General features: G+C 50.5%; 1 protein-coding gene across 3 annotated transcripts in view; it reads left to right on the forward strand.

The window, feature by feature from the left end:
- Window positions 1-10,595, forward strand: part of SIDT1 (SID1 transmembrane family member 1) — a 39,344-nt gene extending 28,749 nt beyond the window's left edge. The window contains exons 15-26 of one of the 3 annotated variants that reach the window (XM_021548840.2): window positions 133-206; window positions 760-883; window positions 1,894-2,011; window positions 2,390-2,526; window positions 4,131-4,239; window positions 4,597-4,611; window positions 5,389-5,465; window positions 6,566-6,612; window positions 7,368-7,473; window positions 7,769-7,879; window positions 8,617-8,730; window positions 9,130-10,595. In XM_021548840.2, coding sequence (XP_021404515.1) covers window positions 133-206; window positions 760-883; window positions 1,894-2,011; window positions 2,390-2,526; window positions 4,131-4,239; window positions 4,597-4,611; window positions 5,389-5,465; window positions 6,566-6,612; window positions 7,368-7,473; window positions 7,769-7,879; window positions 8,617-8,730; window positions 9,130-9,192 — 1,095 coding nt within the window. In that variant the 3' untranslated portion in view covers window positions 9,193-10,595. The remainder of the gene's footprint in view (window positions 1-132; window positions 207-759; window positions 884-1,893; window positions 2,012-2,389; window positions 2,527-4,130; window positions 4,240-4,596; window positions 4,612-5,388; window positions 5,466-6,565; window positions 6,613-7,367; window positions 7,474-7,768; window positions 7,880-8,616; window positions 8,731-9,129) is intronic. The other 2 variants (XM_021548841.2, XM_077781246.1) reach the window with 2 other exon arrangements.
- The last annotated feature ends 759 nt before the right edge of the window (window positions 10,596-11,354 follow it).

Genomic DNA, 11,354 nt, shown 5'->3' on the forward strand with positions numbered 1-11,354 from the left:
ACTCCCTTGTGCTGGTGCTAGAGCTAGGCTGTGTCCTGTACACCTTGTGTTTGTGCTGTGTTTGCATGGGGCAAACCCCCCAGAGCAGGGAGGATTTGCTAATTGCAGGCCTCCCACCTGCTCTCTGTCCAGGTAGTGAATGTGACTGGCAATCAGGACATCTGCTACTACAACTTCCTATGTGCTCATCCCCTTGGGGTGCTGAGGTGAGTGAGCCCTTTTGTCACTGCATATTTGTCTCATGCCTCCCCAGTGTTTGTGCTGTGCCCAGGTCAGGATTTTATGCTTGCCAGGCTCACGGTAGCAGTGTTGGTAAGACCACTGGGAGTTCAGGACTCTGATCTTTGTGTTTTGCTCAGCAGCGCTGCTCTGTTGCAGTGAGACACATGCACCCTGGAACTTGTGGCACCTTGCAAATCACTGGCACAGCAGTGAGGTGCTCCTGTGCTCTGTTGTATCCAAGGAGCAGCAGCTCTGCAAAGAAGTTCAGATCAGTCCTTCCAGTGTAGCATTTCTCTAGATTAATGTGTGAGTGCAAAGAAAGTCCAGAGCTGGGAATCTCACAGAAGTGTTACATTAACTGGGACAGGTGAACTATTCAAATTAAATTGTCGTCTAGAGTGTTAGATTGCAGTTTGGCAGCTGCTGAGGTGGAAGGTGGTGGAGGAGGGAGCAAAAATAGATTCAGCTTATCACAGCCCAGGCTTCAGCTTCCTGCTGCTGTGCTGCCTTTGTCTTAAACCTTCTTCTTTCCTGCAGTGCCTTCAACAACATCCTCAGCAATGTGGGCCACATGATGCTGGGCTTTCTCTTCCTCCTCATTGTGTTGCGCAGGGACATCCTCCATCGTCGGGCCATGGAGATGAAAGATATCTACACCCTGGTAGGAAGCATGATTGCCTGGGAACATGGAGTGAACTCAAAAAACAGAGTGATACACAATGGGTTGCCATTTGTCTTCCTCGCTGGAGGGTTGAATCCTCCTCTTCTTTAACTCCTGTGCAGAAGGGTCTAGGTGGGATGCTTGTGTTCCTGCACACCCCAGTGCTTTAGTGCTTACAGTGTGTCCATACTGCTGTAGTGTGACCCAGCCTGGGCCTCTGAAGACAAGGAGATGAATAGTGGAAGGACTCCCATGGCTCTGGCTTTTCCTGCAGCACTTGCTGTGGAGGAACTAGGACACGAGGCGTGTCCCAAGATGCTTCTCTTTATAGTGAAGTTTGATTTGTCTTACACAAGAGCTGCTTACGATAACTCAGAGGAATTTGGCTGCCTCAGTCTCTGATGCAGAGACTCTTGTAGCCAGAACTTCTGTAGTCTCTCCTCTCTCTGGGAGAGGATGGAAAAGTCTGCAGCCCTGTGAGCAGAGGTGCTGGTGGTTTCTGGAGACAAACAGCTCTGTTCTCACAGACTTGGTAGCAAGTAAAGGCATTAGGAGTTGTAAGGGTCTGCTGCTTGTGGTTTTCAGGTGAAATCTTGGCCAAACTGTGATGGAAATGCCTTCTCACATTGGCTGATGGGCTCTGCTCGTGAGCTTCTAAGACCCTACTGATCACAAGAGCAATTCTTGTCAGTCCTCTTTCAGTTTTGGGCAGGATGTAGCATGGGATGAGGCACAGGACAGAGATTTTCAGTTTCATGATGTCAGTACTGAGACACTGAGGTCTTCAGATCAGAACTTCCAGCAGCATTAGCTTAGGTTTGCTGCCTGTGGATTCACCTGGCTATGCCATGTATCTAAATCCAGAGCCTGTGGTTGCACACAGGGCACTGTGCTGCACTGGTGACTGGAGGACTTGTGTAGGAGTTAGGAGGGATGAAGTGATGGAGAATGGAATCTTGCCTGTAATCAGGACACTGAGGACACTTAAATACGGCTCTGCTCTCTTCCAGGACTATGGGATCCCGAAGCATTTTGGTCTCTTTTATGCTATGGGCATTGCTCTGATGATGGAAGGGGTGCTCAGTGCCTGTTACCACGTCTGCCCTAATTACTCCAATTTCCAGTTTGGTAAGCTGAGTTTCCTTTCTCCTTTTGAGCTGGAGCTAGGGTTTGCCATGTTCTGTCTCGTGCTGAGTTGCTGATGTTTCTCATCTCTCTAGCCTTGCAAGTCTCCCTAGAGCTTGCCTGTTTCGGTGCTCAGTCAGGAGGATGTTATGCCCTGTGGGCACTTACTTTCTGATCCCCTTTAGTTTTTCTTGCCCCAGAGCATGGAGATGTGCTGCTGCAGGGTGGCAAAGCACAAAGTGCTGTACAGTGCAGTGCAGCAGCAGGGCCAAACCCGAGGCTGGCAGGCACAGATCCCTGATGCTTTGTGTGCCCTTGGAGCAGCTTTCTGGGACCACTGGCAGTAGGTGTTCGCAATGTTTCTGTTGTGTCCCTCCACAGACACCTCCTTCATGTACATGATCGCAGGACTGTGCATGCTCAAGCTCTACCAGACCCGGCACCCAGACATCAATGCCAGCGCCTACTCCGCCTATGCCTCCTTTGCTGTGGTGATCTCCCTGGCTGTCCTTGGAGTGGTATGGCTCCCTCTTACTCCACTGCTTCTCTGGGAAGGAGGTGACATGGCTGGGAACATGTGAAAATGTCCGGGAAAAGCAACAGAGGAGGAGAAGAGTGTGTTAAGCAGCTGTTAGCATTGGAATTCTCAGTTCTGCTGGTCTTTCCTCCTTGCTTCCCCTGAGCATTCAGGTAGGAGAAGATCAGAACAGTTTCCTCTAGGTGGGCTCTTGTTCTGGGCTTTGCCCACCACATGCCATCCTTCTCAAGAGGAGAAATCCATGCATCCAGATGTACATGTCCAAGTACACAGATGATTTTCCTGGGGTGTGATTCACATTGGAGGAAAGAAGGGTGAGGCTGGCTGGGCTTCCAAGACAGGTATCTTATACCTAGTTGCTTGTGCCTATTTGTCCCCTTTGGAATACTCCATGTTGTTTGTCACAGCTTCTCCAGTAGATTTTCCTATCTCTGCAGAGGAGCAGGGTTAGGATAATGTCTGGGGGCCTCTCAGGCAAATTCCTGGAGTACCTGCCTATGGAAGGGCACTGGAGCAGAACCTACAAGAACCTTGCCTGTTTGCTCTTAGCATTGCAAGTACTGAGCTGGGTTTTACCTTGGAGGTTTCTGCTTCCCTTCTTTTGAAGGACTCATTTTCATTCATCAGTAACCAGGCAAAATCCATGGAATTCTTGCTCTGAACTAGCAGCTAGATCCCAGTGGGCTGTTAGCTCCTGACTACCACATAATGCAGAGGTCTCTGTTTATGAGACCGTCTGTGGGGTAAGGCATGCAGGAGGAGCTGGTGACCTTGGGACTTCTCAAGAATCTCTTGATAGCTGTAGTAGATCTTGACAAGGTTCAAAAACACTGAGACTTTTATTATGGATTGCTCTGTCTTTTGTGGGATGCTTTGAAGCTGTTCAGTGGAGCTTGAAAGCAGCATGTCTCCCTTGTTCCATTCATGGATAGCTGCCTTTTCCACTTGCTTTTTGGTGTGTGGTTTTTTTATCTCTGCCCACACAAAGTGAAAATTTCAGGCGAGTGCTTTGCCCCTGGGTAGGGAAGTTGTCACAGCCTGATGGCAGATCAGAGTTTCTGGACTTCTTATTGTATGAATGAAAAATTGGGATTTTAATGTAGCATTAACCTGTGCTTGCTTGCAGGTGACTTTCAGTCCTTAAATAAAATGAAAATGCACCATAGGTGCAATTGCCTGCAGAGCAGTTCTATACCTTTTGGGCTACTTCAGTACAGTTGTTAAAGTAATGGTTGGTTCCTTGACTGCCTTTGGAAAAATCCACCTCTTGGCCAGAGAGCTACTGCCCAGCCCAGCAGAGAGAGCTTGCTTGGCCTTGTGTTTCTGCTCCCTGGGCCAGCTGCTGTCCATCCAGTCTTGTCTAAAGGGGCATTCAGAAAGAATGGTCTCCTCTCCAGGATTCTGAGCTAATCTTGTTTCTCTGGACTTAATTTTGAGTTTATAGATCTGTTTTATGGTTGGAAGATTTAGGGGTTTTCCCTGTGTTCAGTGAGGTTGTTTAATGTCCCATAGTGAAACAGGACAGGAAAGGATTGTCCTGCTGAAAGAGAGCTCAGTTTACTTTTAAAATTTCTTTGCTTTCAGGTGTTTGGGAAAAATGACATGTGGTTCTGGGTTATTTTCTCACTGATCCATGTTTTGGCCTCACTGGCTCTCAGCACCCAGATCTACTACATGGGTCGCTTCAAGATCGGTGAGTGCCGTGGCCCAGCCATCTCCTCCTGTGTGTGGTGCCTCCTCTCCTCACCTGCCTGTGCAGCACAGTCCTGTGGCCCCTCTTCTGGGCTACCCTGTCCTCTCATCCATCTGATGCTTTCCTGGCCTCTGAAGTCCTTGTGCTCCTGACTCCCATGGGAATCAGCAGGGGCTGTGCTGTCTGGTGGCAGGGCTGCAGGGCTCTGAGTGAGCTGCAGCTCTCCCTAGTGCTGTGCTCGGAGGGGTGACCCACAGCCTGTCATGGAGTGAGGCGGGGAGGGTCTGCTGGGGAGCCTGGCTCTTGTGCTCTGCTTAAACCTATTTCTTCTTCCTCTTGTGCCCCCGTCTGCCTCAGATGACCCTGACTCAGGTAACCACAGCTTTCCTTCCCTGTTGAACGGATGGTGCTGAGCTGCAGCAGCCAGGGATTGCATGGATGTGTGTGGGGAGGCAGCATCGTGTGCCACCTGGGGTCAGCTCCTGGGAAGTGAAACCAATTTCCCAGCAGCACTGCCAGTCCTGTTCCTTGGCAGCAGGGGAGTGAGCCAACACGGGAGAGCTCAGATTTTGGTGCAGGAGCCTTTTCAAGCTCTGTGCTGTGGCTAAAGGGGAATATGTGTATTCATGTATGTTTGCACATCCCTGCTGCCACTGATGGCTCTACCGTGAAGCTTCTGCAATGATTTTGAGAGCAGGAGTGTCTTGAGTGTGCTCTGCCCCTCTAGGACCCTCTAAGGCCTGTGGAACCTGTTTTTACTGTTTCACCACTCTGGCAGCTAGTTCCCTGGAAGGTGCTTTACCCCTTCCTACACACACACACACACACCCCTCTTCTGGAGATGGGGTTGAAAAGCCAGCTTCTTTACACATAAAGGCAGGGCCTGAGTGACTTCTGAGCAGTGCTAGAAGTGCTAGAAAGGATTTTAAAATTTATTTTTGTTGTAACTTGTTGTTCTGGACAACTGCCATCTACATCCTGTGGTGGATGCCCTCCTGCTCAGCATGGAGTGCTTCCGAAGGGCAAGACATGAATCTGCTGACACCTTGGGCTCTCTGGTGTCAGCTGGTGGGTGTCAGCTTCTTCCTCATAGGCATTTTGGAGCTCAGTGTGCTGGCTGTTCTGGCTTTCTATCCTTTGCTTTGACAGACATGGGCATATTTCGGCGAGCAGTGATGGTGCTGTACACGGACTGCATCCAGCAGTGCAGCCGACCAATGTACATGGTAGGTGACTTCTCATCCCAGCACCTCTCTGCAGTTCCTCACTTCTTTAGGCAATGTGCAGAGGAAAGAGGTAAAAATCACTTTAAAAAGTGATGGTCCTTGCTTCCCCTGTTCTTCTTACCCCAAAAAGGTTGGGTAAGTGTAGGTCTCTGCTGGAGTGGTTTACTCCCAGCCTCCAGGCCTCCCGTGATCTCAGGCTTGGTGAATAAAACATCAGAGCAAAGGTGATACAAGTGTGACAGGATTTGCTTTTGCACTTGCTCTCTGGGAGCATCCATTCAGAGGAACAGGTACAAGGCTCTGTGCAGTGCAGCCTCTCTGGGGTAGGCTGCAGCTATTTTGGGTCTGTGACTTAAGCAAAAGCAATTGCCATTTCTGCAGCACCTCAGGGCAGATAACAAAAAGTTAAGAAAAGGTGGTTGTTACCTTGTGTTCCACTGATTGCTTTCTCCTTAGCAAAGAGTGCTAATCAGGGCTTGAAGCCACATGAAGTTTTTATCCATAAGCCTTCCTAATTTTTTATTTATTCTCCCATCTCTGAATAAGCAAACTTGGTCCACTCAGGCATGAAGTAAGCCTGGCCAGCCTTAAACAGCTACATCATGAAAGCAGCTGTAAGCATAAATGCACATGCCCCCCAGATAGAATCATTCTGCCTGCTGTTGTTACAGTCCTTCCCAGCTAATGGTGATGGCAAGGAAAAAAAGGCTCCCTGAATATGTGCAGGATGCTGTCCAAAGCCTCTCTGCTACCTTTTTCAAGCATGTCCTTGCTCTCTGCAATAGTTCTTTTGTAAAACAGTGGGAGGGAAGGAATCTAACTAGAAAAACAGTAGAAACAGTCAAAGGATTCACAAAACCTCTTGAGGTTGATCTCTTAAGTGCTGAGGTTGTCCTTTTTTAGATATTTAGTCTCCTTACTTAAAATTTTTGAAGGTCAGAGCAGTTTCCAACCCATAAAAGCTCACATAGATCCAGGTGCATGTGTGTTTGCAGGAACTGGATTCCAAATCCTCATATAATTCTCTCCTGAATTTCTGAGGCAAAGGCCTTTTTGCATACTCTTTGCATTTTACATGATCATCAGTGTCTTTTCTCCAGGACAGGATGGTGCTGCTCATTGTTGGGAACCTGGTCAACTGGTCCTTGTAAGTACTGGTGTGTTGGTGCTTTGTGTATTTGTGCATGTGGGCAGCAGGATTTGGTACTGGGACATGGGTGGCACTGGGAGTGATGGGGAGATGCAGCAGTTCTGTGCAGTAATCCTGTGCTGGGGCCCTCTGACATGTTTTGGCAGGCAGGCTGATCTGAGGGTGGTTGGCAGATCCATGAGATGCAGTGCAGCACTCGAGCTGCATGGAGCATCCCCTGAGCGTCTCAGCTGGGGGTGTCTCATGGCTCGTGTTTGAGGAGCTTGTGCAGGGCTGGCCTGTACTGTGCTGCTGTGCTGTGCTTCCCACAGAGCTGGGAGATCTCTGGCACAGCCAAGGAGCAGGAGACCTGGCAGACACAGTCACAGATCCTGGCTGAGCAGTAACTGCAGTAGCAACTCTCGGATGAGACCTAAAATCATTGCCCCAGGCTCTTGCTTTTCACTAAGGCTGCTTCTCAGGGCCAGATCCTACTGGGTGAGATGTGTTTGACCATGGGTTGGAAGCAATCCAGAGCCCTTGCCTGTCCTCTGGGGTCTCCAGTTGCTTCAGCAGCTGACCATGGCTAAATTTCCTTGGCTGGGAGGAGAGGCAAATGGTGCATTTCCCCCAGGGAATTGGGAAGCTGTGGCACTGGTGCTGTGTCCTGCAGTCCTGGTTGGGGCTAGAACAGCGTGTGGCTGTCAGCTTGGGGATGTACCCCATCCCCAGTGAAAGAAGCTGCCTGATGTCCCTTCTATCCTCTCTCTCAGTGCTATCTTTGGGCTGGTGTATCGGCCCAGAGACTTCGCCTCCTACATCCTGGGAATCTTCATCTGTAACCTGCTGCTCTATCTGGCCTTCTACATCATCATGAAGGTAATGGGTGGCAGCTGTAGATGTCCATGGGGCTCCTTTCTCCAAAGGGGAAGGGATGGGCCTTTCTTCTGGCTACAATTTGGGTTCCTGTGGTGCTGCAGAGGGATGTGGAGGGACTTTTGTGGGGCTCTGGGTGGGACAGGGTGCTGGGGAGGGATGGTGTGTAGCCATTTCAGGGGCAGCTGGGCTGTGTCTTTGAGGGGTGGGCAGCCCTTTCCAGATGCAGGTAGTACAGGCTGGTGTGTGAGCCCTGTGTGTGCCCTGGAAAGAACTCAGGGTGTGTCCCTGTCTGCAGCTCCGCAGCTCTGAGAAGCTCCTGCCCATTCCCATGTTCTGCATCGTGGCCACAGCAGTGGTGTGGGCAGCTGCCCTCTATTTCTTCTTCCAGACCCTCAGCAGCTGGGAGGTAAATTTCCCTTTTACTGTTCTGTCCATCTCTTTCTCATCATCTTTCCTTCCTGGTGCTTGTTTTGCACAAAAAATTACTCTGGAGAAGAGTCTTGGGCTGCTCATGGGGGGCTTAAAGGGTTTAACTCATGTAGCAGACTTGTGAAGGGAGCATGAGAAGCTGTGCTGACCCAAAAATTACTGTAGCTGTGTAGAGGCTGTTTATAACCAGGTGATCTGGAGGTGACTGGTCCTTCCTAGGGGACAAAGAAGGAGCTGGGGATCTGGAAGGAAAACTGGGAAAATCCTGACCAGTGCTGATGGAAGACATCCCTGGAGCAGATGGCCACCTGGAGTCAACCAGGTCAACCTGCCTGGGGTTGTTAGGGCTCTTGGTGACCTGGGAGGCCATTAAATGCTGACTGGGTGCCTTCTAACGGGATGTCACATCCATCTCCATGGAAATGAGGGGCTTGTTGCAGGGTGGCCTGGTGGAGGCTGTGCAAATTGTGCTATGCAGGACCTATGTGCTGTGCAGAAATGGAGATCAGAGGGTTCCCCTTGCATGTGGGTTGTGGTCCCAGATCCATTTTGTTGTTTCTGGCCTGCCCATGCCACATTTTTGGCCAGCACAGCAACTTTTCCTGGATCCTGCTTGGAGGGTTAAGACAGGGTGATCCCTATAGAGTCCAGTGTGGTCAGCAAGGGCCCAGTAGGGGTGGCTGTCAGATCCTGACCCTCTGCCTGCCCTCCTAGGAGACTCCAGCAGAATCCCGGGAAAAGAACCGGCCATGCATCCTGCTGGGATTCTTTGATGACCACGATGTCTGGCACTTCCTCTCTGCAGCTGCCTTGTTCTTCTCCTTTCTGGTGAGTCCTGCTGAGCCTCCCACTCTGCTGGATGGCCTCTCCCTCTCCTTTCACCTTGCTCCCTTTTATCCACATGGAGCTGTGCCTGCTCCAGAACTCCACAGAAGTGCCCCAACTCATCTGCTTGTCTCTACCTCCTGACATCCTTCAAAGTGGGATACTCCTTGTCAGTGGGGTCAGGCTTTCTCCTTTATGTTATTTCTTTCCCAGTGCCTTCTGGCCTCAATTTCTTCTGGGGCTGTGGGTCACACAGCTGTTGTAGGGAGGCTGAGGGGCTGCTGCTGTGACCAATGACTCACGGATTTGTGAACATCTCCCATAAAGGCAAGGCCTGAAGATCTGAAAGGAAGACCTCCCTGGCCAGCAAGTCCTGAATCTGGCTTGCACTTTCCTCCTCAGGTCCTGCTGACCCTGGACGACGACCTGGATACGGTGCGCAGGGACAAGATCCCAGTGTTCTGAGTCCCTGGGGACAGGGGCGCAGAGGTGTCCCAGACCACTCAGTGAAGGGCACCGGGCCTCTGGTGTCTGTGGAGAATGAGCCTGCTTCCATGGCCAGCAGCCCCGTGGGGGCAGGGGAACGGGATCCCCCAGCAGGCACGGAGGGGTGCTGTGGCACTGAGGTGGGACCAGGAGGGAAGATGATGTTACTCCTTTCCCGCCCATCCTCTGGGGCAGGCTTGATCCAGAGGCCAAGGCCAGTGCACAGCCCTCTGGCTTGCGGGTGCTGGAGCCAGTGAGGGGGGAGGAAACAGGAGAGGCATGTCAGAGACCTTTGCTTCCCTTCCTCCCTGCTGATGTGCTCCACTTCCTCTCTGGTGAGCAGCCGTGCAAACCTTCCTGCACAGAGAGCTAATGTCTGCTGCCCTCAGAGAGTCCCTTCAGCAGCACAGGGAGAGCATTTGGTTCCTGTACTGCAGCAGCCAAGGGAGAAAAGGACTCCAAACTGAGGTGGCAGTGGGGGGACTGTGTTTTATTTTATCCTCTTTTTGTTGGACAGACTCATTTGGTAGCTGGTGGGGAGCCACGGTACCAAGGCTGCAGCGCTGGTAGGAGGTGGTGAACTCGAGCTGCCTGTGAGGGCTCTGCCAGACTCAGAGCCTCCTACCTTGCTCTCTTGCAGCCTCTCTGTCACTCCTGTTGAACACTCCTCTGGCAGCTCCTGCTGGCACTTGGCAGTGCTCTGGTCTCTGTCACAGCACCACAAGTGCTCTCCTCGAGTGACCCTGAGAGAGAGCGCACAGCAAAGCCACAGCCCTGTGGGGCAGCCCTTGGCTCCTGCTGGGTGCCTTGGTAGGGCCCGGGTGGAACAGGGAGGTTTGCCAGCAGCCTCAGACTTTCTCCTCTCATGAGCTTGCCTTGGACAGCCTTGGCAAAGTAGATTCTCTTATGGGCTGGGAGGATGAAGGAGATTTTGGGGCAATTGGTGTTGAGCTCCTTAGCTAAAGATGTGGACCAAAATTTCTTCTCCAACTTGTCTGAATTGGAAATGAGTTTTTTAATGGCTTCTGCATTATTTTCAGTTTCTTAGTTATTAAAAAAAAAACAAGGATAAGGTGTGAATTATTTCAGGCCTTGCATCTAAAACGGGACCTGTTTTGCTAATTTGCAATTAAAAAGTGTTCTTTGAGGCCTGCTGTCCTTATTCTTGTCTGCCTGAACATTTTTACTTTGGTGTATGTGCATGTAGCCTAGTGATGCAAAGGTTTCATTCCACTTTTGATTACTCAAGCAGGTGACTCTGGTGATGTTTTACTCCAAGAGTCTGTATCTCCTTGAAGAGTTTTACACCAGCTGGTTTTTATTTTTATCTAAATGGGAGTTTGTCAAGATGGTCAATAAAATGGATGTTCCCGGTGCCCTGCTCTGCAGGTTGATCTGAATTCTTCTTGCTCCTGCTCTCAGCAGCAGCAGACACAGCAGTCAGGGCAGAGGGGTGCCCAGTGGTGTCACACAGGTGCTGCCACCCTTGGAACTGCCACAGGTGTTTCTGGAGCATAGGTGTGGATGACCTGCTTGTTCTCTTAACCAAATTGCCTTTGTGAGGCTACATAGAGTAAAGAACAGACACTCTTGTTTGTCACTGTAGTCCCTTGGGCAGGGTGAGGAGAGGGCTGGAGGAGGAATGACACAAGAGGCTGCCAGCCTTTCTCTTCCCAAGCAGAGCTGTGCCAGACTGAAGTGGGACCTCTGTGCCCCCAGATTTGTCCAGTTCTGGGGATACATTTTTATAAAATATACTTTTTCCTTGTCTTTTCATAATCTGTAGTCTCAGACCATGTTCCAAGCTTGTATTTGTTTCTAGACAGGAAGCTGGTTATCTTCTCTAAATTGAAATGTGAGGAAAAAATAATGTTGAACAGCAGTTGGAAGGCTCGACGTAGGAGGTAGAACAGCATATGGGCTTGCTGTGCTGAGCAGAGATGGGCACAGCATGGAATGGTAAGGTGGTAGCAGGGAGGGAGAGGGAGGCTGGGGAACAGCACAGAACAAACAGAAAACCATAACAGAATTCAATTAAATACAAGGAGAGGCACCTCAAGCCTGAGAGATGGGAGGAAGGGTTGGAATTGTCTCCCTGCTGCTCCTGTGCTTCCAGCTTGCTGTGTTAGTTTTTAAAATTT

This window comes from Lonchura striata, chromosome 2, assembly GCF_046129695.1.
Source record: "Lonchura striata isolate bLonStr1 chromosome 2, bLonStr1.mat, whole genome shotgun sequence".
NCBI classification, from domain to species: domain Eukaryota; kingdom Metazoa; phylum Chordata; class Aves; order Passeriformes; family Estrildidae; genus Lonchura; species Lonchura striata.